The sequence below is a fragment of the Thunnus thynnus genome, chromosome 18, assembly GCF_963924715.1.
Source record: "Thunnus thynnus chromosome 18, fThuThy2.1, whole genome shotgun sequence".
Lineage (NCBI taxonomy): Eukaryota > Metazoa > Chordata > Actinopteri > Scombriformes > Scombridae > Thunnus > Thunnus thynnus.
The window spans coordinates 16,789,973-16,817,104 of NC_089534.1; the positions used below are offsets into that span (position 1 = coordinate 16,789,973).

General features: G+C 42.6%; 1 protein-coding gene across 1 annotated transcript in view; it reads right to left on the minus strand.

Annotated features, from left to right (window-relative positions):
* Nucleotides 1-26,807, minus strand: part of LOC137169722 (tyrosine-protein phosphatase non-receptor type 14-like) — a 38,283-nt gene extending 11,476 nt beyond the window's left edge. The window contains exons 1-12 of the mRNA XM_067573043.1: nucleotides 26,398-26,807; nucleotides 15,007-15,467; nucleotides 12,754-12,929; nucleotides 3,740-3,837; nucleotides 2,541-2,608; nucleotides 2,021-2,091; nucleotides 1,797-1,884; nucleotides 1,603-1,691; nucleotides 1,342-1,429; nucleotides 1,037-1,119; nucleotides 752-812; nucleotides 28-106 (exon numbers count right to left, since the gene is read on the minus strand). Of these exons, the coding sequence (XP_067429144.1) occupies nucleotides 28-106; nucleotides 752-812; nucleotides 1,037-1,119; nucleotides 1,342-1,429; nucleotides 1,603-1,691; nucleotides 1,797-1,884; nucleotides 2,021-2,091; nucleotides 2,541-2,608; nucleotides 3,740-3,837; nucleotides 12,754-12,929; nucleotides 15,007-15,180 (1,075 nt within the window). The 5' untranslated portion in view covers nucleotides 15,181-15,467; nucleotides 26,398-26,807. The remainder of the gene's footprint in view (nucleotides 1-27; nucleotides 107-751; nucleotides 813-1,036; nucleotides 1,120-1,341; nucleotides 1,430-1,602; nucleotides 1,692-1,796; nucleotides 1,885-2,020; nucleotides 2,092-2,540; nucleotides 2,609-3,739; nucleotides 3,838-12,753; nucleotides 12,930-15,006; nucleotides 15,468-26,397) is intronic.
* Nucleotides 26,808-27,132: the final 325 nt, after the last annotated feature.

The window sequence follows — 27,132 nt, forward strand, 5'->3', positions numbered from 1 at the left end:
GTGTGTGTGTGTGTGTTTTGTACGTACCTTGAGAGCTCTGTGTGTCCTGGTAATGCTCTCCATACTGGGAATGCATTGTCTGGAAGTTACAGGACTGGGGCCGCGGCTAAATGAAGACAAACATAAGGATGCAGGACATTGTTATACTTAATTACGTTATCAGCAACAGCCTTTAAACTGTCCTTGAAATGTGACTTTTACCCATTAACAATATTTTTCTACATAGGTTTAATTTTCTTTACTTTCTTTATTCTGTTTCGACACATCTACACAACAGGTGACTATGGTTGACTCCGACCTATTCTCGGGCCATGCAGTTGTCAACCGCCAGGGCCTGTGGTTCTCCAGACAGACATCTGAGCACTCGAGTGGACTGACTGAACAGCTATTGTGCCACATTTAGCTGAGCCATTGTCTGGGCAGCAGGGAGGGAGACGCACAAATCACTGCCTTCATTGTCGCACCGGAAATCAGTCCAAGCAACACCCTTGCAAACTTTCCAACAACACCCACCACACCACCAAAACATTAAAACCAAGACTCCATGGCACAATTAAGAGCTGCCCTGAGTGGAAGAATGGGACCAGATCTCTAACCACAGCCTTTTCTGACTTCCCTCCCAAATTCTCTCTCTGTCTTCTAGCTTCTGGTTTCATTTATAGAGACCAGAGGTAATAACAAACAGAACTCAACAACCAGTGATATTAAATCATATCAAAGAGAGGAAAGACTTGTGAGGGGCTGACAGTACCAGAGAGAGGCGGTGGGTCCAGGTGGGTCGCCTCCTGAGTGGTGCAGGTGAGTGAGTCGGCCTAAAGAGAAACAGATGCATTAGCAGATGAATTCACCCATGAACTCTAGAAAGGAACATTAAATTTAGCAAATATACCATTTGTTTTTGGTATTACACTCATTTCATAACCTTCAAATGGTTCCTGAACTTTTACAAGCGAAATGTTGCTTATGCAAAGATAATGCTGATTATAAATGTTCTAATGGCCTTCAGCTGTCCTCCCTGGGTGGCCTCGAGACTCACTCTGCACAGATCTTGTTCTGTTTGTAGAACTTGTGTCTGGCCGTGAAAAGGCGAGCGATGTACTTGGCCATTTCCATATCCTCCTGCACATAGAGACACAGAGAGAAAAATATTGATATTCTAAATTAACACAGCAGTTGCATTTATAGTAAATCAAGACTGATTTCTTCTGTGTGAAGGGATATCCAGGAATGTGTTTGTTGTTTTTTTTTTGTTGTTGAACTTCCCACTAGAAACCTTGTACGAAGCTTGTGTGTGTGTGTGTGTGTGTGTGTGCCGAGACCACCTGCAGACACAACACTCACCATGTGAAAAATGATGGTGTCATCTCTGCTTGTTATCTCCACTGTGATGGCTGACTTGTTGTGTGCGATGGTACCAATGTCCTTCCACCTGTCACACGGAAATAAACACACAAAAAAAACACATTGAGTTTTCCTGCATAAACTAAATTCAGACTATTTTCATGCATCTTTTCATTTGTTCACATTAAATGTCCTTCATCACCGATGAGGTCAAAGGTCATACATGCAAAGAAAATAGATAAATAATGAGGGTAGACTTGCTTGTGGAGCATGATGGATCTGCCATTTCGGTGTTTGACAAACACTCCAATGAAGGACACGCCAATGAATATATCGTTGGTGTAGTTGTCCTGTAGAGGAAGGGAAAATAGTGCGTGGACACTTAAAAGTCTTCTCAAAGACAATGCATACTCTCTAGAGGTGTGTGTGTAGGAGGGTGGAGGTAATTTATCTACCTTAGCAGGAAAGCTCTCCTGGCCAAAGCCATCCAGTTTCTCTACCTCCTTGATATACAGCAGCTCTGCTTCAGCTGCCTGCATTCGACTGGAAAGTACAGACAGAAACAGTACCAGACACTAAGAATCTTCTTGTTTATAGATATTTTCTCTTTTTTTATTATGTGCACATGCACACACACACACAGATATATATATATATATAAAGATGAAGCTGGCAGTACCAGTGACTCTTGTGCTCCTCAGCAACTTTCTGAGTCCACTCCTCCAGCACCTCTTCTCCATTATGCCAGTTCTGAGAAATAAACAAACAAACCAAAAAAGAGAGAGCAAAACATTAGGCAGAAAATAAGAGAGGAGGGCACTGATGGAGGAGAGGCAGTTGGAGTAGGATTAGGGGAAAAGAGAAGAAGGAGAAGAGAAAAGTGATGGAGGTGAAGAAAAAGTGAAATGATGAGTTTCAGTGACAACAAGAACAAGAACATATTGTAACAGAGTAAAATCACGTTTCATTACTGTAATACATTTAGTATTCTCAAGATTCTCATTCACAAGATCTCTATCTCTGCCGCACTGTCACTCTGATCCAGTCGTTGTCTGTTTTCTGCCTGTCAATCAGGTATGCAGAGGGAGGAGGTACACAGGTAACACAAGAATGTGTGCCTACAGGCAACACACACATAGAGACCCACACACACACACACATACTGTCCATATTTGAGCAGTGAAGGTTTGAGGACTCACCACTGGAAAGAGCACGTACTCCCTGAGGAAGTCCTGAGACATGAACTGAGTGAAGTCTCCAAAGTCAGCTAGAAAACACACACATTTATAATTTATTAGACAAAGGATTTTTGCATGTATGAATGTAAGGTTTGCACATCATGTTGTTATTCTATGACATTGGAAACTCAACATTTTAGGGTAATGTACAACAATAACACTCTGAAAACAGAACTGACAACTGGTATTTATGGGCCTTCTTCTAAAAAGTTCAATCTACATAGATCATCACATGAGAGGATAAGCTGTCAGGATTATTACAGTCTTTCCAATTAACACCAAGCTAAAACTTCATATTTTCCTTTTCTCCACATTTATTATATTCCAATGTATTCCAACAATACATGATAAAAACAACATATTTGTCTTCGCCTTTGTGATATATTTTGATATCAAGACTGTTGATGACCATTGAATTGCTAAGTAGCTAAAACTACAAAATGTGCAGTAACTTTATGACTTGCTACATTATATGAAATAAGTTTTTTTAGTTATATAATATTTCTAGGGAAGATATGTGTGCAGTTACACATTAGGGATACAAAGTAATGTACTATGATAACACTATAAAACCTTTGATTCAGAGGTAATCAGAGGCTACTTGTAACTATTTAGTAGTTAGTCCTTGATTTCGTTTCCTTACTCACCCCTTGTCAGGATCAGGAGTTTGCCTACTTCACTGTTAAGTATTACCAGAAATAAATGTCTCATCCTCCACAACATGCTCAGGCGTCCAGATAGGGCCTGTAAGTGCATCGTAAGTACTGTTTTGCTGTCTGCTGGACAAAAAGAGGTGTAGCCAGGGATCCTCACTTCCCGACAGATAAGGGTCTTCCTGATGCTGCTGAGGCTAACCTTGGAGCTAGCGATAAGCTAACTGTCTGTTTACATTCCCCCTGAGACATAGACAGCACCCAGGAGCAAGATCGAGGAGATGGAGTGAGGTTGTGTGTGTGTGTGTGTGTAAAGACTGATACCATAGGAACTCAAGTGGACTGGGCTCTCCCCGTGGTATGCAGCCATATTAGGTAGTGAAGTCAAGATGACCTGAGAAAGTGTGAGTTTGTGCTCTCTCTTTCTCTCTTGTGCTGTCTGTCTCTCTCCAGTAGATTATTCGCATGAGTTGTTTGTTCATGCATGTGTGTGTTTGTGTGTCTTACCTTGTACTGCTAGGCCAGCTAGTCTGATCCCCTGCTCTACTGTGCAGTGGAGACGTCCATCAAGCAACTCCTTCTTCACCTGCAGGTAATACTGATACCTGGAAAGAAGCACAGAGAAAAGAAGAGGAGGAAATGGTTATTCAGATTTGATGCTGTAGTCAGCCATATAAGTATGGCCTCAACAACTATTGGATGTATTGTTATGAAACATCGTAATGGTAGTTTGTCCAATTTTGCTTTATGATCAAATCCTCGCAAAACTAATGACATTCCCATTAGCCCATTAGGTGTACTTTGTGTTTAGTGTTAATTAACAAATGTCAGCATACTAAAATGCTAAACAAAGATGGAAAAAATGATAAACATTATACAAGCTAAATATGAGCATGTTAGCAGTTAGTTAGTTGGGGTTAGTTGGGTTAGTTAGTTGGATTAGTTTGGTGGGTGGGTAGATGGATAGGTGTATGGTTAGTATAGAGTAAGATAGGATAGGGTAGGGTGGGTGGGTGGTGGATGGGGTAGGATAAGGTAGGGTGGGGTAGGGTAAGGTAGAGTTAGGAAGGGCAGGGTGGTTGGTTGGGTGGTGGGTGGGGTAGGGGTAGTTGGGTGTGTAGGGTGGGGAAGGGTGGGTGGGTAGGTAGGTAGGTGTGTGAGTAGGGTAGAGTAGGGTAGGGTAGGGAAGGGTAAGTAAGGGTAAGTTAGGGTAGGGTGGATGGGTAGATAGGTAGGTAGGTAGGTGTGGGTAGGGTGGGTGGGGTGGGTAGGGTAGTTGGGTAGGGTAGGGGAGGTTGGGTGTGTAGGGTAGGGTAGAGGTGGGTGGGTAGGGTAGGGTAGTTGGGTAGGTTAGGGTAAGTTAGGATAAGTTAGGGTAGGGTGGATGGGTAGATAGGTAGGTAGGGAGGTGTGCAGGTAGGGGTGGGTAGGGTAGGGGTGGGTAGGTAGGTGTGTGGGTAGGGTAGGGTAAGGTAGGTAGGTTGGTACTTTATTAATCCCTGGGGGTAAATTTCTTTGTTCGTTCTAAGTATAAGAGCTAAACTTTTCTTTTGACTCTTAGTCATGTTTTTACATAACAGACTGCATACCACAGCCCTTCTACCAGCTTAACTGTACAAAAAAATCTGACTAAGTGGGTGGTATCATAGCATTCTTATTAGCTTCAAGAAACTCACCAGAATTCAGATGGTGCTAAATATTATTTTTCCAAATAGCCACAAAGCCTCTGAACACCAGTTATATAAAATTGAGTTGGAAAACATGATGGGTTTCAGTTCAACACTTGTATCCAAAGAAAGTAAGAGGAGCTGTGCTCGAGGCATTGCGCATTAGCAACTGAAGGCTTGCAAACATCCAGTGAGACACCACAGAGAGACGTATTCCTCTGCTTCTGGTTTGTGCAACAGAAAGTATGCGTCAAGACAGTATTGGCAACAGCATTAGCCGCTTAAGACAATGCCAGAGAAGCCTGATGCAGAATCCCAGCAAGGAATGAGTGAATCACCTCTATTTGAAATACCAATGACTCATTTTTGACTTGAGAGGAATGCCAAATGTATACCAGTAGGGGCTAAACAACACAATTTTATAGTTAAGTACATTTTTAGTTAACAGCAAGCATGTCTTATTGAGGCCAAATGTTGAGCTGATTCTAATAAGGACAGGGTTTAATCTTAGGTAGGACCAACACAAGCTGGACAAAAGAAGAGCTTTATAATTGTGAGGCAAACCAGGGCTCAGTGCACTGTGGTTTTGAGCAATGGTGGTTTTGCCGAGTGTAAGCTGATATGATGACACTGTTCAGATTGTTGCGGCCACTGCAGCCTTCACACAAGTCCCAAAGCCAAGAGGCAAAAGTGGTAAAAGTCCTGAAGCCAAGAGGCTGAAACACACAGCGCTCCTTAAGTTTCTGAGCTCCTTTTGTCCACTTTTAGCCCGGGTCCAACTGAATGTTTGTCTTTTGAAGAATGGAGTGGCCACACAGGAGGAAAGAGAGAAAACTGTCAGGGTGACCAGACTCAGCTGCATAAAACTTGCACACCGTTTCCTGTTTGTTGCCATGGTGACCATGGGCTGAGTCTTTCCAATGTGGGCTGTGAGACACCTTTTCTGACATGTACTCTACTGTTTAGCTCCATCTGTACTTTTAATTCACTCTCAGAGTTTCTTGCCCTCCTTTACCTCCTCACATCTTTCATTTTCATATTCTTTTTCACATTCTCTCCCCCTCTCCCCCACTTGTTCTTGCTCTTTTCTTTTTTGAGCTCCTCTCAACGTACTCCCGGGCCTATAATCTGACCCCGCCCTCCTCCCTCACCCTGTCATTACACCCGTTGGCTAAGCTGCCATTCCGTTCCCGTGGCAACCCTCTAATTAGCCAACCCCAACCACCACGGCTGCAGCGGGGGGCGGGGCTTGATGCGGTTGGGAGGGGAGGAGCCTCGCGGGACACAAACCCTTCAAATGATTGTGGACTTTGTTTTTACAAACGCTCCATGTTTTCCCAGCGTTCTCTGTATGGGGTCTGGGGAAATGTTGAGGTTGACGGTGGTTGGTTCTCATTCTGAGGTTCGATGGTAACAGCATGAGGCCAGTGGTGAAGAGGCGGACAGTAAACTGTTGAAATAACTATGAACAAGTGAAAGCGTGACAGTGAAAGGCAGTAAAGAGAGGTCTCAGGGTGTGCTCATGGGAGAGCCCAAACTATACAAAACAGCCACGAAACATCTTATAGAACAGCGGTTCCCAACCTCTTAGAGCCTAAAATTCACAAGATAAACCAAAGTAAAAGGTCTTAAACAAGCATTAGAAATATGTTTTCCAGTTTTCTCCTCCGTTTACCATGTCACGACCCTCAGACTTATATCAAATTAACACCCTTTAACACCCTTAGCCACCAATTTCATCTCAATGAAGACTGTTCTCTGTATGATAGCACAACTAGGACTGGGCAATATGATATCTATCAAGATAAATTATCTAATTTCACCCCATCACAATAAATATTACAACATTTTTAATACAAACATACTACTTCTTAAATGTTTGTCTCATTTAATTACAATATGACCAGTTAAACATGCTGAGCTGTTGGCAGATTGGATGCTTCTTCTGTTTAGATGTCCATGGTTGTTGTGGCTGTTGTTAGTTCATAGACATTTACTTAAAATTGCAATTTGAGTAAATGCGATTTATTTCGGTCTGTAAAGGATTCTTTATGTCTGCAGTTTGATACATCAGGTTTATTGTCCAACACTAATATAAACCCCAGACAAGCACATATTTAAGTTAATTTAACTACAATGTAAAGCCAAACAAAGCTTGAATTGTGTATGAGCCTTAAAAAACATTGACAGGCGTCTGGAAAATGTTTGTGTATGAAATTATCCTACCCACATATGAAATCCACATGCTGCATATTGAAGGATTTTATTCCAGAAAGATATACATCCACTTTAAAAGGCACCATTCATGTCTGAATATTTAAAAACATAAAGGCAATTCTGTCCTCATATATGTTTTGCAGATAATGATCTGCAAAATATAACATAGCATAGCTTGTCAAGGTACAGCTAATATTCCTGAACAGGGTTTACACAGTCAAAAATATTTTTGTAATGAGCCTGTGTGAGTTATGCTAATAACCATTTCTTTGGTAGAAAGTTGTTCCAATGAAATGTTTGTAGGTTATGCAGAGTAACAGGAACACTGTTTCTGGAAAGATATGTTGCTGTTGTAAAAGTCATTTTTCATTGCTGCAAGCACCACAAATGAAATTAACCTCCATTGTATTAGGGTTGCGTCAGATATTTTCATATATTTCTATATAGATCTATAGCAATTTGGACAAAAAAAACCTTAATTACCTGCATGGCTGTGAGAAAATATGTGTCAATGTAATTTGCGTTAATACACGCTTAAAATGTATTCTAAAATTATTTAATGAGCCTTTATATAGACTAATATTACAAGAAAGCATTTCTGACATTTGTTTTTTAAGTATATAGTATCATGCTCCTGTCACATAGAATCCTACTTGTAAGCCTGTACATACAAGACGTCCTTATAGCGGCACACACCTGGCATGTACGTATGTCACAATGACATCACCGTGGTGTAACGGCAGGTTAATATACATGGATAGACATGAGGTAAACCTTTCCTTACTAGGAGTTACTTGTGACTTCCACCAATGCAGAGCGCTCTGCTGGCACTGCAGGCAGCCACACAGGCACAAAGAGCCCTTTATATGCCCACTCATGTTCAAGCCCCGCTCAAGACATGCTGCCAGATGTCCAAGTGGCCCGGACAACAAGCCTGCGAGCATATGTGCATGCATGCATGAATGTGTGTATGTGTGTGTACATATGCCTCAACGCCCCCCCCCTTCCTCCACCCCCGCCACCTCTGCAGTGGTATGACCCTGACCACCCCCTCAGCCCCAGGATGAGTCCAGACGGCTTGTGTGGGAGGCAGGAGGATTTCACTTTGAAATGTGTTGAATCAGCAAGGGGCAGAACAGAGTACAGCTGTGTGTTTGTGCATGTGTGTGAGTGAATGTGTGTGTGCGTGTTAGTGATAACTAGCTGAACAAAGCTAGGATTTCAAGGCTGTTGGTGCTGTTAGCCTTGGGGGCTGCTGAGGCCAGCTGGCCTCGCTCCCCGTCAACAGCTCTCTGTTTAGGTTCCTCACTTTCTCTCTCTGGGCCACTTTGCCCCTCCTTCATATCAGTGAGACAGATGGAACAGAGGGTTTCATCCACTCACTCTACACCTCACCTTCTGCAAGATGAGTGTGTGTTCTGTGGTTAAAATGAGACAATTTTTAGAAAGAAAAAAGACAGAGCCGCCGCGGTACAATATATCTAGTTACAAGTCAGTATTATATATGGAAGGTAGTACAAGTTTAGGGGTCAAGTACTGGGCAACTGAATGGCACACACAGAAAAGTGATTCTGATCTCCTCCCACCTCACACATACACAAATAAAAAGAGAAATTCACAAACAAACCACTGCAAACACAGAAGTAGTTACATTTAAATCCACAAAATAGTTTCTGATCATCTAAGTAAGGGTTTACCCCGATTCCATCAATATACTTGTTTCTATACTACAAAGCACAGTGTGATTAATAACATAAAGACCTTCCAACTAATGTTACAACATCAGGAGTTTCCCTTTCCCCCCAGTCTCAAACCTAACCTATGGTAATCTTATGTTACCATTGGTTTATCCCTCTGGCCGTCTTGGTGTGAATACGGCAACAAACTAGCGCTTTGAGGCATTGTTTTTTTAATCGTTTCAACACTGCAGAGCCTGTATAAAGATGTTCTCACAGATAAAAACACTTAGTAATGGTGCCACTTCAAGCACAAGTTTGTTTGTATCCTTGGGAATGTGAAGGAAAGATGAACCAATGAAAGAAACAGAGTGAACACAAAAATATCTTTGACGAAACATAGTAAAAACTCTAATTAAGGTGTTTGAAGTGTTTAGAATTTGACTAAATGCGGAGAACTCTACATGCAGTATCATATTACAAATACGATTACCGAGCTGAGCATGATTGCATTAATATAAGTGGAGTTCAGTGTTTACATGGGCACCAACTTTCTTGCATTACTGCCTTCATTGCATGATAATTGGATTACTGGTGTGAATATGTAGACAGTATACACACACATACACACACACACACACATACACAGACTTTAACCCCCTGCTCTGGGTAATTTTCACAGCTGCATGGAGGGAGGAAGAGAGGGAAGGAGAAACAGATGAATGGATGGACGGGAAGAGAAGGAGATCTAGTATCAGGTTACACATCAGTCAAACACTGAACTTCAAAGACCTGACCACATTATAAAACCCACATTACGTTCTCAGTCAGTCTCCTTTACTCAGGGGAGACAGAGGCAACGCTCTGTCTTTGTGGTGTCTGGCAACAAGTTACAATGGATTTGTCTCTAAAACCTTATAATCTGTTATTACTTAATAGAACATCTTAGTTTAGGGTTTTTTTCTCATTATTTAATTGCTGTTAAACTGAAGAAATTGAAAACAGTATAGCTCTTGTGCATGGAACAGGGCCCTTTTTTTGTGAAATGATATATCAAGGAAACAATGTCCCAAAAAAACAAAGTCTACTCTCTCGCACTGTTTTTACACACTAGTATAAACATACTTTTCTATGTGGACACATACATATGTATATGTTCCAGCAACAACACATGCGGGCAACAAGCTAAAACCACATAAATACCAAGGTATAAACCCAAAGTCGAGTCTTGCTGCCAAACTTTTACTTTCTCTGTCCCCACTTGTCTTCCTCTTTGCTTCTGTCACTCTGTCTCCCAATCTTCCCCCTTCCTCCTCCCATTAGCAGACCAGGTGTGTAGGCAAAAAACACACACTGGATCTGAGCCAGATCAACCTGCAGTCAATAAATTATCAACATTTTAAAAAGATGGCTGTCAGTCGTTATTGTGGGTCGTTGATTGATGGGAGTTCTTAGAGGATAGTACTGACAGTATAAGGTTCTTGATTTTTGGCGAATCCCTTGATGAGACCTGGTTGACTTAAAAAAAAAGTGTTTGGAACTATTAAAAAAAAGTTGTGAGGATTATTTTGAACTTGAAGTGAAGAGAAACAGAGACGGGGCTTTTAGAGAGGTTTGCCTCGGGAAGCGTGTATGCTCTTACAATGTGGAGTATTGTGACTAACTCTTCTGACAGGGCTGCAGCTGGCTTCTGAGAGGATTCTTGGGAGAGTGTGCGAGGTGTGTGATGTGAGCGAGCGAGCGTGTGTGTGTGTGTGTGTGTGTGTGTGTGTGTCTGTGTGTGTGTTTTGTAAACCAGACATTCCCCCACCCCCTTTACCCCCAGCACTTCTGCTGGGAGGAATGTGTGGTCCGCCTCCTACGCTGGACGGTTGTGCCAACATTCCTGACTAACAGAAAAAGAGAAAGAGGGAGACTGAAGGAAAGGAAGAAGGAGGAAGAGACGCAGGGAAAGAGAATTAAAAATGTGGGGCTGGTGTGATGTGAAGATCTGCTTCTGATTAAAAAAAAAAAAAAAAAAAAAAAAAGGAGTGGGGTGACACTATGTACAGGGACTGTAAGAGAAAAAAAAAGGGGTCTTGAGAAAAAGAGGGGACCATTGTTCCCTAAATTGCCCCCAAGGCCCCATCATAACCCCTTCAACCCCATAACCCCCATACACACACACACACACACACACCATAAAAGCCCGCAGGGGATTCCTGGAATACCATCCCCTTACCAGAGCAGACCCTGGCTTCTGTAGAACAAACCAGCAGACACACACACTCTCTCTCTATTACGCACACACGCACACCCACACACACAACCACACAGAGTGAGTGTGTCATGCCAATCAGTGATACACGATGATTTCATTTATATCAACGTAAGTGCACAAATAGCGTGTTTAGTCCTGCCGCTCAAAATACAAAGGAAAGTTATCAGTGTAAATGATTAACACACTCATACACGGGGACACACACACACACACACACACACACACCTTAAAGTCGACTCTAGTGTCAAAACGTCAAGCTGTGACCTGCAATCGACCTTTCCCACATCCAGCGAAGCCACAAATTCAGCAGCTCAGTGTTAGGCAGACCTGCGTGTCTCTGTGTGTCACTATGTGCGCGAGTATGAGAATCAATCTGAGATGACTGTCCACTACACGCTGACCCCTGGATGCCCTTTTAGGGAACGTACTCACTCATACGCAAATATGTACGCGCACAACACGCACTGTGATATGGGAAGAAAATGGCTGTTGTTGATGATGTAAGTGTAGCAAGGGTATCACATGTTTGAGAAGATTTGAGAAGACAAAATTTATATCAAATATTCAGCCTAAAAGTGAAGACCCGCTGGAAATAAACAAGTCAGACTACATCGCAGTCGCCACTTCTCGGCTGTCACTCGCAAGCTAACGAGTATCCCTCTTGTTAGCAAACATCATGAATAAGCAACTTACGACACTCCCAAACATTTTTTGAGACTTTGTTTTTGTCTAAAATGTTTGAGGCAAGAGACATACAAAAGAGAGACTACAATAATAGTCATCACCAGACTCCACAGACTAAACTTCCACCACTGCGTGAATCTTCATTGTCATTTTTTCAGTAAAGCGCTACAAGGTTGCCAGGCGAGTTTTGCATTAAGTTACAGATTTGCAAGTTTGATCCCTCCTATTTTTCGCATCTCTGGTCAGACCTGTGTCACCTGGAATCCCATAATGCCATGCAAAGTAATTTGCTCATGTGCAATTAGATAGTGAATAGGAGGAAACTTTGCAACGTCTATGTAGACATTAACCCTTTCACAGGCATTTTCTTCCCACATTACAGCATCAATCGGTGTCAGTATAACACTGTTAGCATGACAACCAGTCTGGTGCTGACATAAAATATATTTTCTTTTCGTTTAATTTACACAACTCATCACAGACACCTCAATTTCTACTTTCCTAATCCCACTATATACCTCCAGCTAAGCTGCACATGATATTATGTACATACAGTAATATTTGTGGACAGTAAAGGCCTTTTCTATTCTTTTAGGAATAGGACATTTTGGCTCAGGCTACATGGGATACGTAAGGGTGCATTTACATGATTTCACATTTTTTAAACTGGCAGATTCTAAACTTATATTGAACTAAAAGGTGAGCATGTGCAAGGCACAAAGCTGCTACTTATGGAGACTCACTGTGTCTGGTGTATTTATGGGCAAAAAATCCTTTTCTAATTTTGACAGTTAAAAGTTCAACTTTACAAAGACGCACACATGACATGGACTATTTTGGACGTGAGTCACATGAAAGAAGAAGCAGAGTTTTGTCATATGAAGCTAGTTGACAGAATACAACTTAATTGACAAAGTGGTGGTAGTAAAGGCAGTCGCTGTTCTGTATATAGAGTGAAAGCTTTGAGCACAACTGCTGGCTTTTTTGGTTTATAGGTGGTGTTTGGAGATTCTTTACCTGGTGGCTTCTTGCTCCAGCCGAGAGACACTGGGTACGTAGAACATAACTCCAAAGAAGAGCAGCGGCTCATTGCCAAACTTGTCCAACTGCTTCTTGAGAGGTTTCTCCAGCTCCACCCAGCGCTGGGCCGGGGCCTGGGTCTTTCCTTGGAACCACAGACCGAAGTAATGGGTCTAAAGCGAGGGGACAGACGGAGGGAGGGTCAGTGTGGCGCACAAAGTAAAGGGATTTAATGGAAGTAAAAGGAGGCAGGAGAGGAAGGAAAGCAAAGAAGAGAGTGGAAGTGAAGGTGGTACAAAGAGGAAACAAATGAAAGATGAGTTGTGTGAGCCGGATGCAGTGAAAGATAAAGAGGCAGATGAAATAACTTGGAGAGACGCAGAGGAAATGGTGGGTAGATGCACAAAGCAAAGTGTTGAGGTGGGAAATTGGGGTTTGGAGGGATGGAGAGAAACGGATTGAGGAGGGGAATTGGAAATGAGTTGAGAAGTACATTTGGGACAAACGAGGAGAACAGAGAGGAGATTAATAAGCAGCTGAAATACAGCAGGCACATATTTCTGCCTCAAATCTGATCAAACCTTTGACGTCAGCAGCGTAACTCTGTTAAACATAAATATTAGACCAGAGCCATTACCAGTAAGATAACCCTGGGAGAAAAGAAACGGGCTACAATCCTATCTCACTAAATCAAAATGAAAACCAAGTCTCTGGCCTATTATTTTATCTCAAGATTGATATGCTAATTGAAAAAGAAACATGATTCAGCTGAACAAACAGCAAAAACAACACTCAGAAAGAACGATACGGGTCTTTTCCAGTGATATGATCAACTAAATTGAATTTGTGGGCTTCTCAGAAAACAGTTCATCCAAATCACATATTGATTACAGTACTGGTTCAGTGAGGGGTTCAACAGATGAGCTTGGAAGTGTTGTAACCAGTTTAGACTGCAAGAATTAGCATTTATTCTTACTCTGACTAAGAATACCGGTTTGTTTCGGATGGATTCTTGACATTTGATGCTCCAGATAATGTAGATGAAAGCAATGGATCCCATAGCGGCCTGTTCATACGGATCTGGGGCAGGTTTCACAAAATGTGCAACATGCAAGCTGCGATTTGCAACATGAGATCATTTCCTGTCATGTTGATTTAGGCACATTTCACTAATCATAACAAACCAATGAATGCAAGAGCCCCGTAGAGCCCCGTAGGACTCACAAATCTTTCAGTAATTTGTTTGTGTGTGTCGACGGTATCACAAAGTGGTGTGCACTCCTGTTTCGTCCGTGTCGTTTGCCTCTACTGTAATGAAAGTGGTAAAAAGCTGCAAGCTGCAGCTGCAAGGGCAAATCTCATCTTCTTCTTCTTCATCTTACATGCAAGCACACACAGACACATACTCAGAGCCTCAAGTAAATAGCTGTAAAAGATGAAAACAGCATATTCAGATAAACACAAATACACACAAAGAGTCCTGAGATAGCGTGCATGCACGGGGTAGACAGCCGCTGAAGCCGAGGCGTCACACCATCTTATTTATAACATCGCTGACACCTGGCAAATACCACAACACTATGTGAGTACGCACAACTACACCGCCCCTCTCCCTCTCACTTTGTTAGCAGCCCCGAACACACACTACATACGCGTACGTATATAAAGGTAGCCACGCTTCGTTAGAGACAGACAAGGACCCTGCAGGAGAGAGACAGCAGAGGGCAGGGAGACACACACGGAGGTGGTGGGGAGAGACGCGTGGCACGCACACCCACAAATAATCTGACATCGCATCTATTAACATGTGAAAGCATGTTCTTCTTTGTTTTTCTCTGTATGTCTGATATGAGTTTTCCAGTGATGATATTTATGTGCAGAGGCTGACAATAGCTGATATTTTGTATCAGCACGCAGTATCTTTACGATCACTTGCCCGCAACTGATTAGAGTTCACTGTATTCTCCAGAATTTGATTGTTGGTAGGGTGGAAAAACCGGTGAAATAGCATTTGGGTGTTTAGACACTGGGGTGTCACGTTGGACTCAAGGTTAAGGTTTTTTTTTTTTCAAAGGCCCATCATTAACAGCTCTTCATGTCCAGGCCTATAAAAAATTCAGAACAGATGTGTAGATTATTTTTGACTTTTATCAAGGACAAACCTCCAGTCAGAGATTTCCTCAAAGCCAAATATCAACATATTTTTCACTACAATGTACTGGTGTGAAATGATGAATGACTTCTCCTCACCTCCCGCAGTTCCAGCCTTTGGGCCACCGCCTCCAGACATTCCTGTCCCGTACTCTCCACTGACAGAGTGCATTCAATCACATTGTTGTCCAGCAGACGAATCCGAGTCACAAAGTAGTTCTTGCTCAGGACGTTGTAGCGCCGTGTGCGCCGCAGCTTCAGTCGGAAGGGCATGGCTGACGGGAGGTCAGGGCGGGGTCACGGCTGAGTCGAAGGTCAAAAGTCACTTTGGGGAGCGAGCAAGCAGAGAGAGAGAGAGAAAGAGAGAGAGAGAGAAAGAGAGAGAGAGAGAGAGAGGGGTGGGCAGGCTCTATGACCTGACCGCTGCCCCCCTCACTCTCGCACGACGCCAGCCACACCACCGGGTGGAGAGATGCACCCTGGCAAGGCGCTGGCCCATTCCCAAAGATGTCCGGAGAGGAGGAGAAGGGACGATGAGGAGGAGGAGGATGAACGGGGTGCTGTATGGGAGAGATGAAAAAAAAAAAGAGGAAGGTTTGTCAATAACACCAAACTCTTACTTTACTGCTTTTTCTGTTTCTGTTCAAACTTTCTTTTCACATTTGAGCCAACAGGAATGCAGATTAGAGCTACATGGTGCTTTAATCAATAAACAATCACCATATTCCCCCCTATTATCATTCTGCCTACCTCCCATAAACACACAGAAACAAAAAGCAGGCAAAGCTGGAAGTATCACCAGCGATAGCAGCAGCAGCAGCAGCAGCAGTGGTGGTAGTGCTACAGCATTGGCAGAGGCAGGAATGGCACAGTAGCAGACAGTTTTATCCTATAGTTATGGCAGCTGCACTCTGTCCAGCCCCATGAGGCCCAGCGTCGGGCAAAGCTGGGAGACAGAGGCAGAGATGTAAGGCTATGGATGAATGGACATCAAACGGCAGAGCACAGACATCCATCTGAACCCGGCAGCTGGCTTTGAGGAACTAATGGAGCTTCTCAGTCTCATATCTGCCTGTGTGGGAGGCCTTTCCTTTCCTTTTTATCTCCCCTCTCTCCCTCTCTCTCTCTCTCTCTCTCTCTGCCCAACAGCAACAGCACAGTGCAAGACATTGTAGCATACAGTGTAGTAGTGTGTAAGATCACACAGATGCAGTGGTGTGGGGCATATGCTCCCGCAGACACACACACACACATACACTTTTCATCAGCTTTTGCCACAATGCAAAACATTTGAATACAAGCCATGTTGTATTGTGCCTAATTTTAGCGGATCATAACATATGTGGCCTGCAACAGCCTTGTTTTTAGCGAAGCTGATTGCCGGAAATGCCTTTTTGCTATGTTGTAACTCATACCGTAAAATGGCGAGGACTGCTGACAAGATGAAAGTGTAAGCTTTATGAAAGGCTCATAAGGAACGGCGTTATAAAAAAAGGTGTTTCAAAAAAATTGTGAATCACCGCAACCACAAGAGGTCTTTGAGCATACAGTCATAAACGTGCATAAAAAATTTTAGGCTGATGGGTCCAGTAGTACGCGAGATTAACAGACACACACGCGCACTGACACATACACATACACACACGACCAAACGCGTGATCCCCTCCAGGCTCACGCCGGGTGGAGATAATTACTGCAACATCATGAAGAAGAAAAGCCAACACACACACACTCTCTCATACACACACACACACACACTGTGGTTTTAAGGTTGAGACAGGTCTTTGGGGAACACTTTGAACATATCTCTGGGTAAGTCATCAGCTCGTAGCTTTCATGTCTGTGTGATGTGATGAGGACAGAGCTTTGAAGTGGGGCATGACAACCACACACACACAAACACTTATATACACTATACTCACACCTGTTGTATGTGAGATACACACCAGCCAGTTTCTAACCTAAAACAATGAGCTTTAACCTGAGTGATTTAGCCAAAGTCACCAAAGGATTTCTTGTATAAGATAATGCTGGTGTTTATTGAAATAGCTAAAAGCGGTGTCATTTTAAGGGTGGTGGCCACTTTGTAGCCTTGTTCGACAGGAACTAGACCACAAAACCAAAAAAAAAAAAAAAAAAAGGCTCCACACCTCCTTACCTCCAGGGAAACAACAACCTCTCCTCTCCATACAAAAACACTGACGAAAGTGGCAAACCATTACAAACACTTTGGAGACAGCGCATGAAAATGGAAAGACAAAACAGGAAGATGCCTCATAAATTCAGAAAATTTATGTCGAGGAGGAGAAAAAAAGCACAAACAGGAGGGTTAAAAGACCAAAATACGGCACGACAACGCTCCAGTGATCAGAGGAGGAGAGAGGAAAAAAAAAAAAAGGAGGGGGGAGAAGGAGGAGGAGTAAAGATGGAGTGGATGTGTTTCTTCTTGTCCTGGGCTCTGGCAATGTGCTGTTGATAGTCAGCTTGGACCCCGGCCCAGATTCCTCTCTACCCTGACTGGAAAAACAGAGCACACCTGACACAAGTATGCACCACAAGGAAGGAAAGTGTGTGTATGTGTGTGTGGCGTGCATGTGTATGTGTGTGTGTGTGTGTAACAAGGCCGAGTGAGCGGGAGAAAAAGACACAGGGGAGCGAGTCTTGAATGAAAGAGGGCAAGAAGCTGCAAACCGCTGACTTACAGCCGCGTTGTTTTGGTACGACTTGAATTACACTTGCTTCACGTTTGGCTTTTTGTAAGAGCCGTGCCCCTTTGGGAGCCGTTTCACATTCCTTTCCCTCCTGAATCCATGTGAGACAGCACACTGTAATGTGGCATCATTTAATTCATGTGTTTTGTTTTTTTTTTCTGTTTTTTTTTATTGGGCGTTCATGCCAAAACACAAAAACAGAGTGAGAAAGCCACAGCGAGTGAATAATTAGGCTACAGTGGGTGAGTAAATCAGCTTTGCTTTGGGATATGTGGCCACTGTGACCCCAGCCATCACCTGACCTGAACCACAGCCTCTCTAACCCTCCCCTCCTATGGCACTGGGTTAAGGGAAGTGACATCACAAGCTGACGGTAAAGACCTCCCTCGAAAAAAAAAAAAAAAAGTTCCCAAGCACACAGGCCCGGCGGGATCACTGTCAACAAGTATACAGATAAACACACAAAGACACAAATAAAGACACATACTTTCACTGTGTAGTGTACAAACATAGACATGCATGAACAGGGCACACCGCAAACACACAAACACACACACACACACACAAGATCACAACACACCCACCAGGTTCTTCAGAGGTTAGCCAAGGGGCCAGACAGCAGTTAGTGCAACTCTAAACTAGTAATCAGTGGCACGGTTGGGAGTGTGTGGTTGAGTGAAGCCAGACAGACAGACAGACAATAGTTTGGGACCAAACCCACTCCTCGATGCAAAAAAAAAAACAAAAAAAAAAACAACACTGCTTCAACTTCACTACAGCACTGCAGTAGCATTCTCTCCCGACCGTCGTGTTTATTTCCAGCGTGCAAAAACAGCGTATACGTTTATGAATTTGCACGTTGTAATTTTGTGGCACGGTGGAGAGCGAGAGGGAAAACTGAGGGAAGAGAGTTGTTTTTCTTTTTCAGGGTAGCAAGCTTTGGCTAAATATATATGAAACCATTCCCATCTTTTGTTGTGTTTTTTTCTTATTCATCCCCCAAGACTGGTGTGGCGAGGGGCAAAAAAGGTGAAAACAAAAAAAAAATAGAGAGGGGCTTTTAGCTTTTTTCCAGTCATTGTGTGTTCTTATGTGCTCACCACAGAGTATATCATTTTTTCATCACTGTTTGCAGCTGCATTGTGTGATGACGTGAACATTTCTTACAAATCAATCATGATTAAAGATCTCAAACATGATGCAGGAGCCACAAGGTTCATTCTTTAAAAGCAAATTAGTGGAGATTAGTATGACTTGACAGACCTGAATGCTTTCAAGTGAACACTAGATTAATAAACCTGTGTGTGCTGCCATGTGTAGCTAAACAAACAGTGCTGTTTGCTCTGTCAGCGTGGCGTCAGATTAATTTTATCAAGCATTTTTGTGCTTGTGCGTCACCAAATGTCAACATGACAAATTTCAACAAAGATGGCTGATGAGGTTGCATGATTTTGTGGAAAGACTGCTAAAACTTTAGCATTTTAGGAGTTTGAGAGTTGGTATTTTTTTCTTTTTTTGCCTTTTTGAAACCTAAAATACAAGAACATTGTGTTTATCTGCTTCCAAAGCGAAGGAGCACATCATTAACTAACTGGGTTTACTAACTTAGTAAACTGTGTTAGCCAGTCCAGGATGCTGCTATATCAGAATTTAGGCTAACAGCATTAGCTCTGTCCTGCTCTTTATTGGATTTGTGGAAGTTAACGCTCAGCACCGTTACCTGACATAGTGTTACCATACACATTAGTCGTCATCCTGAAAGCTTTTCCTCTTGTGATGTTAAAAAGTGAAAACAAACAGTTTAAAAATAAGTATGTAAGCTAAATAGCCAAACAGGGTTATGCTACTTACAGTTTTCCTTATTAAGTAGTTAATAATGCTAGGATTGATTAGCTCTACACTGCAATACAAGATGCTGTTTCTTTATTTCCATGTCTTCTCTGTGGATCATGAACCGGTGAGGATGTTGACATTTTCCTGGGACATTTAGCTTTATCCTCAGTCTTTTAACATAATATCAGATATATAGCCATTGTTGTTGTTGTCATTTCAGCTGGCAAAACTGAAGGTCACCAACTAGAAATGAGAAGCCCGTCTGAAATCAAGGAATCATTCTTTCAAAAACATGACCAAGAATTTCAAGTGGTGACTACTCACGTTATCGTTGTAACGTGTATGTATATTTTGTGGGACTAAAAAGCTTGACAGGCGTAGCAGCAGTAACTAAGAGGTGGGGGGGGGGGCGGGGTTTTGGCAAAAGGTCAACTGACGCTATGTGTTAACAGCTGGCAGAAGGATATAAAATGAGCTAAAAAGCAATGTTGACACAGGTTTCCCCCTCAGGGTGTGATGTTTTGCTGCCAGTCACCTCTCTACCCACTCAGGTGCGGATTCAGCACACAGAGGCCACCTGAGAATTAACCAAACCAAAACATGCTGTGACAAACACCACAGCCAGCAAGTCAGGCAGCATTACACAATGAAACCACAGCCAGACTGTTGCATTTAGTTGCTAATTGACTGTCTAAACATCATTGAAAATCACAATAAATGAACACAAACATTTGATTTTGTAGCTTTTTTTAAAAAAAATCAAAAAGCGACTTTTGCTTGATGTTTTCACAAAAAAAAAATTGTATGTAACTATTTCAACATGTAAATACGGAGTGGTCTGCACAGGTCTACACAGCTGCTGATCTGGGGTCTGTGCATGCTCGCTCTCTCTCTCTCTCTCTCTCTCTCAGGGCAGTGAGTCCGTCGCTTTGCTCCATTCACATCCACACAATAGCGGGAACAAAACAGCACTTTGTCGCCTACTGCTAAGACCATTAGACACAGGCCGCCGAGAGCCGAGGACGCAAGTGTAGCGTGTGTAACTCAATCAATCTGATCTGCGTTGCTTGTCTCTTGTCTCAAATACCAACACCACCACCACCACCCACCCCTCCTGTTACACATGAGCGCTGTAGCAAAACAAACGGGTTAAGTGCTTCATAGCCTGTAACTACTCTTACTACAGCGTCCTCTTTTGACGGTTTGGTCCACGAGTCCAAACCGGGTCTGGATCAAATAGCACGGGTGCAAATCCAGTATTATTTACAAGCTATGGACTCAAGTTGCTTATTCTGACAACGGACAAACAATACTCACAAATGGTACTTTGATTTTTGGATACTCCTGCTCCTTTGGTATGTTCGGTATTTTTTTCCAAGTAACTGATGGATCATTTAGTCCAAAAAAATGTCCAAAAATAGTGAAAAACTCAATTAAAAGATGATCATTTTGAACACTCACTCCTGTCAATCGTCTACTAATTCAAGCAGTCACACACTCTATACAGTCACTGTATTGTCCTATGTGGTAACCCCGCCATCTGTTAGCCCAGCAGGACTAAAAACAAAGAATCTGAAAATACTATTACACCCACGCTGCTCCAAAACAGTCAGATTTGGTCTGATGTTTCCCTCCAAAAATCTTCTTAGGATTTTGATCCTCTTTTGCCCCGTCGGTTTACTGTGCAGCTAAGACAAGCTCAGTAGATATTTTTGGGTAAACACAGCTCTGAGGTACACACACATTCCTGGACATATACAGCTGAAGTGTGTCGGAGGAACAGCAGCTCCTGGGAACAGAAACTGGATCATCAGACTTTATCCTCCTGCTGTACAAAGACACAACCTGATGGAGCCTCGCTGCACAATTCACTGGATGGTAAAACACAATTTTTACTGTAGTTTTTAGGAACTTAAAAAACACACACACATGCACACATAGACACAGAAATTCTCCCAGCATGCCTATGAGACAGCGGGACACACCACCAAGGCCCTCTTTGTTATCCAACACTCTTGCCATGTCTGTTTCTGTCTGACCCAGTGGATTATATAAGTGCGTGTGTGTGTGTGTGTGTGTGTGCATGTATGTATACTGAAAAAAAAGACAGTAAACTTACAGTCAAACGTTTCCTCACCCTAAAGGAATGAACATAAATATACACTCCAACAATATACTGTGCATGATACTGTATGCTCTCTTACAGGCACAGACACACACAAACACACAGTCTGTCACACACACACACAAACATTAGCAGCTGCAAACAGATGGTGGAGCCAGGCGGCCAGACGGTGTGTTTGCAACAAGCGCATCTGCTTTTTCACTTTCCAGCTCTCTATTTTTTTTTTTCCTCCCTCTCTCTCTCTCTCTCTAGCTCCATCTCTGAGACAGACACACACACACACACACACACACACACACACACTCAAGCATGCACATATTCTCTCTACTACATGAGAACTGCAGGGACGGTGACAAACACATAGAACGGAGAGTGTTCGCACAGAGGTGACACAGAGACAGCGAAGGAGCCCTCGTCTGTCGTTTTACAAAGTCACACGCGCTCTCTCTCTCTCCTATCCTGTCTCTCCCTATATCTCTGACAGACACACACAAACACACACACGCATTTTTGCGCAGATCCAGTGGTTATACTGGGGTTGGAAATATATTAAAAAGTAATACATCTGCACACAAAAACCAAGCATATTTCAGAAATTGTACGTTAAAATACATTAAAAGTGAGAGCAGACTTCCATCTCCCCCTGAATTCCAGTGTGTAAGTTCTGCTCAAGAAAAACAGCATCTTCATATAACACTTCATGCTTCTGTGAAAACCCACTGCTATCTGCAGACAATAACTTCAACTAAAATCCTGATTCATGGCTTTGTGCACGTTCACATGCTGCATGCACTGCAAATTTCTTGTGTCACCCCGAGCAATAAGATGCACATTTTTTTACTTTCTAAATGGGTGTAGAAGAAGATAAAACTCACATTTTTTTGCTAATAATTCTCTGGGTCTGTTTTATCCTTTAATGCATCCAGATGATTTGCAGCAGCTGCAGGTAAACATACTCCCTCACAAACGCTAATTTCTCAACTTCTACTGCTTTGTAGTCACTCTCTGGACTGAGTTATGATTTAACATCGAAGTAAGAGAGATGAGAGTGTGAAAAGACACCGCGGAGAAAATCACTAAAATTCAACAAAACCTAAATCAAATGATGCTATTAGAATACATAATACATCTGCTTAACAGTCCCTAAATTTAACCAAAGAAACTGTAAGGAAATAAGAGAAAACACATGCTCAGGAGCAGTATCCACTGTGCTTTAGTTGACAGTGATAGATAGGGAATGCCCAGCATTTCAGCCTGGCATAGCCAACGTCTAAACACTGTCACTAGAACATGAAGAAGGAGGAGGATCAAAGCGGGATACAGCTTAACACTGGCCAGAGATTGGTTTTCCAAACCGAGAATGACGCAGCGCTGCCGACTCATCCCGCAACACTGAAATGTGGGCATTGATGTCATGGAGGGAGAGTGAGCCTAGAGATACGACGGGGAGAGAACAGTGGGAGAAACGGTGTTGTGTGTCATCTAAATGCATACAAAGCGTTGAGAGCGAATGAGAAAATGAAGGCCTTAGATAAGCAAGGATATGGAGGATGCAGCAGAAAGGGAAGAGGAGATGCGACATCTCTCTTTCTCAGGCTCTTATCATGTTGGTACAGTTGGTCAGGAGAGGAGGGAGGGAAGGGAGGAGTTGGAGGGGAGGGGTGGAGGGAAGGAGTGAGTAAATATGGACAGTGAGGCTGATAGCGGCGGCTCTACAAAACATGGCACCATCAGCCGTCAGCCACCACGTTTGTCCCAGCCAAACCACGGTGCTGTTCACATTTTCCATCCCCCCCCGTCCCCCCACCCAGTCCCCTCCTCCTCCTCCTCCTCCTCCTCCTGGGAACCACATCACACTCACGCAGCCGTACACACATATGACGCCACACACACACACACACACACACGCTCAATCACCAAAAAGCCACGGACTGTTTTCTCACAGCCGAACCCTCAGGCACTAACACACACACACAGGGACTTCAATAGCACCGGGTTTACAGGCCTATGAAAGCAGCAACACATTGGGTTTTGCTACTGTTTACATCCGGCTAACACACATAATGGCTGCGAGGAAGGGAAAATTCACACAGTTTTAAACTTAACATCAAATGGAAAATTTCTCTGCTTGATGCTCTATTAGGGAAAAAAAAAAAAATCACACTTCCTCACAAAATAGCCTAAAAATGTGTGTCTTACATGTGCGACTGTACATATGTGAGCCACATCGTGAAGCAAGTCACATGTTTCTAAATTGTGGCCTGAGTGGAGAGAGAGGGGTCTGACCTGATGTTGGGAGGGGGGGGGTTTGTCGTCAATCACTAGCAGTGATTGACGACTGGGTAGCACCTGGAAGGTGGAGTGTGGGAGAGTTGGGCATGTGGCAGCACGCTCTCTGCTCTGTTGTTGTCTGCAGGGCTGCCAGAGGGCACACGCTAACTTACACAACTCAGAGGTCCTTTAACAAAAGCATCTCTGCAGCACTGAATACACTCACCCCACACACACACACACACACACACACATACGTTACAGTCACACACCTACACCCAGCTTGAGCAATATTATTTTAATTAACATTATCATATTTTTTTAACATATCATATATTGCTCGCTTTTTATGAACCTTTTTAGAGGTTGCCACTTTCCTAAAGTTAAGATGTATGTTTTATTCATGTTAATCAATATTTGATCTATGGTTTACGCAGCTAAAACATATGTGACAATCACGAAGAATAATTGCATTTAGGGCTGCAACTAACCGTTATTTTCATTATCAATTAATCTGTTGATGAGTTTTAGATTCAACAAGTAATTATTAGTCAATAAAATGTTATAAAATAATGGAGAAATGACCCTCACAAGTTCCCAGAGCCCAAAGTGACATCATGAAATGGTTTGTTTTGTCTTACAAATAGCCCAAAACCTGAAGATATTTCATTTATGATGATATTTAAACTAACAAAAATCAATAAATTCTCACATTGGAGAAAATAGAATCATTAAATATTAGACGTTTTTGCATCATAAATGACTCTTAATGATTAATCGATCATCAAAATTGTTGTTAATTCATTTTCTGTCAATTGATTAATAGTTTCAATACTAATTGTATTACAGCACATTTCCTAACATGCAAAATCATGTTAATGTGATGACAAATCTACAATAATTGTATTTTATTTGTTATTTTCTAATAATACTATTGACATAATTTGAGCTCTTATCTTTTTAATGATAAGCCGCCTTTTATCATCAATTAGGACAACTGAATTATGTATCAGAACAACTTGGCGTCACTGATTCATCATGTTATCATCCAATATGAGCCTGTTCCGCTCTTTATCATTTGCTGCAGCAGCTACTGTTTCTCTGCAGAACAAGTGAACCTCGAGTCGAGTTTGAAGGAATTATTTACATTTCTTTGGCCTTCAGTTAAACTTTTGCAGCAACAACAACAATAACTGCTGCTGCTCATTTTCCTCCATCCCATCCTCTTCTGCTACAGCATGAAGCAAGTCTTGACCAAAATTACAGGTGTGTTCTCCTCACATAGTCATCAAATGGCCCTTAGACTCAAATGACCACTGGCAACATAAACAATAGGCACTTTTCCTTTTACATACAGTCTCACATTATGTTGTAAACACCTATTATAATGTTAGCATTTCTGACCTTAAACATACCATACTTAACCATACACACTGCCTCTATGGAAGTAATCACTTTGGGCTGGACCATGAGGTGATGGGGAGCATGGATGAAGGCTACGACAGAGTCAGCTACTCTTGACTTTGGGTCCTTTAAATTCTCCACCAGTGTTTTAAAAGCTGCTGTGTACTCCCAAGCCACTTGCTCTGGCACCATATAATTTACACAGCATGCCTTTGAGCTTATAAAGACAGCCAGATGTGTGTGTGTGTGTGTGTGTGTGAGTGCGCGTGCGTATGGCCTACGCCTCCTGCAGCTATGCTATATTTGCCTTTACAGAACTCTCCCCCTTTTTTTTTTTTTTTTTTTTTTTTACAGTGATGGTGCATGTCCAAACACATCTTTAACATACACATTCACACAAATATGTATGTACAGAGCACACGCAGGCGGGCCAGAGTGTGAGTACAGGAACAAAACTAGTGTTAATGTCACACCACCAGGTTGTGGAGCAGGCCAGGCTCACACACAAACACACACCATGTCATCCTTCTACGCTTATTTGACCCATCATGTAATGCTGTTTCTGACATGAATGCAAGAGCAACTCTCACTCCAGCTCACTTTTTTACACTTGAATGGCCACTAAAATGTCAAAAATGTCATCTGTAGGTGTATTGACAGAGTAGAGATTAGATACTCGAGATGTTGTAGACTCTGCCAGGCCTATTTGGCTCCTGGAAAAATGCCCAAACTGGATCCTTAGGGGGGCTCCTGCCTCATGAGGTCCCTTTAGCCAAGACTGGAAATATAATTTGACTATTACCTCATTAACTCTGGAGGAAGGCTGCTCTGATTGGAGGAAACTGTTATCCAGGCACCTACAGGTTAATTAGTAGCCCTGCTCCATGAATTCACACTTAAAAACCTTATCAAATGGAGAGGGTGACTTGGGGCTCTGTATTTTAATGAAGAGGAGGAGGGGGGTGGGGGCTTGGCATGAAAATATTTGGGATCCCCTGCCTGCCCTACGTGGCCCTGCCATTTGGCCTACATTTTAGCACTCCTGATTGGGACTTTAAAAGTGCTTTCCTCCATACTTCAACAATGTCTAGACGCTGGAAGAAGAAAACTGAGTTGGTGAGGCTCATTTGCAAAAAAGAAACTCACCCTTGATCCTGCGCTACATGCCGATTTCTGCTCCCCGCTAGAGAAACTCCTCTTCGCTCGACGGCGTTGAACCTCACAGCAAACAGATAATCCTCATTACGTCTTTTTTCCTAAGTCCCCACATGGAAAACAAAATCTTTATAGATTCTTGAATCATATGAGCGCAACCCTTAGAACAAAAAAAAAAAAAGTCGCAAAGGAAGTCGCAGACTCAGTCCCGTTGCTGTTTCAAGTTTTCTGTTGGTTTTTTGGGGAGTTTTTCACGAGCGCAAAAAGCAGGAAAAACAGTCATAATAGTTCTCCAACTTGGCCGTGGATAACAACGACGTGGTCTTCTTCTCTCGCTGGGACGTTTGGTATGTTTATAGTAGTGGTCCCTCTAGTCCAATGGAGGCGTTCAGGACAGGAGAGAGAGGAGCATATGCTGCGTTCAAAGGCTGAAGAGAATGTCGTATTCACGAAGTTTGCAAGGAGGCGCAGTGATTTCCAAACCCGGGACAAATCCAAGGGGTCCTAAAATGATTCAAATGACAGTAAAACACATATATAATGTGTATTTTTTCATACTGTCCTCCAATCTTTGGATTTTTCCCCTTATAAATGATTGGATATTTTACTTCTATAGATAAACTCTTGTATCTAATTGGTCAACACTGGTGGAAAATAACCAAGTGCACATGCTCAGGTACTGTATTTAAGTACAATTTTGAGGAACTTGTACTTAAGTATTTCTGT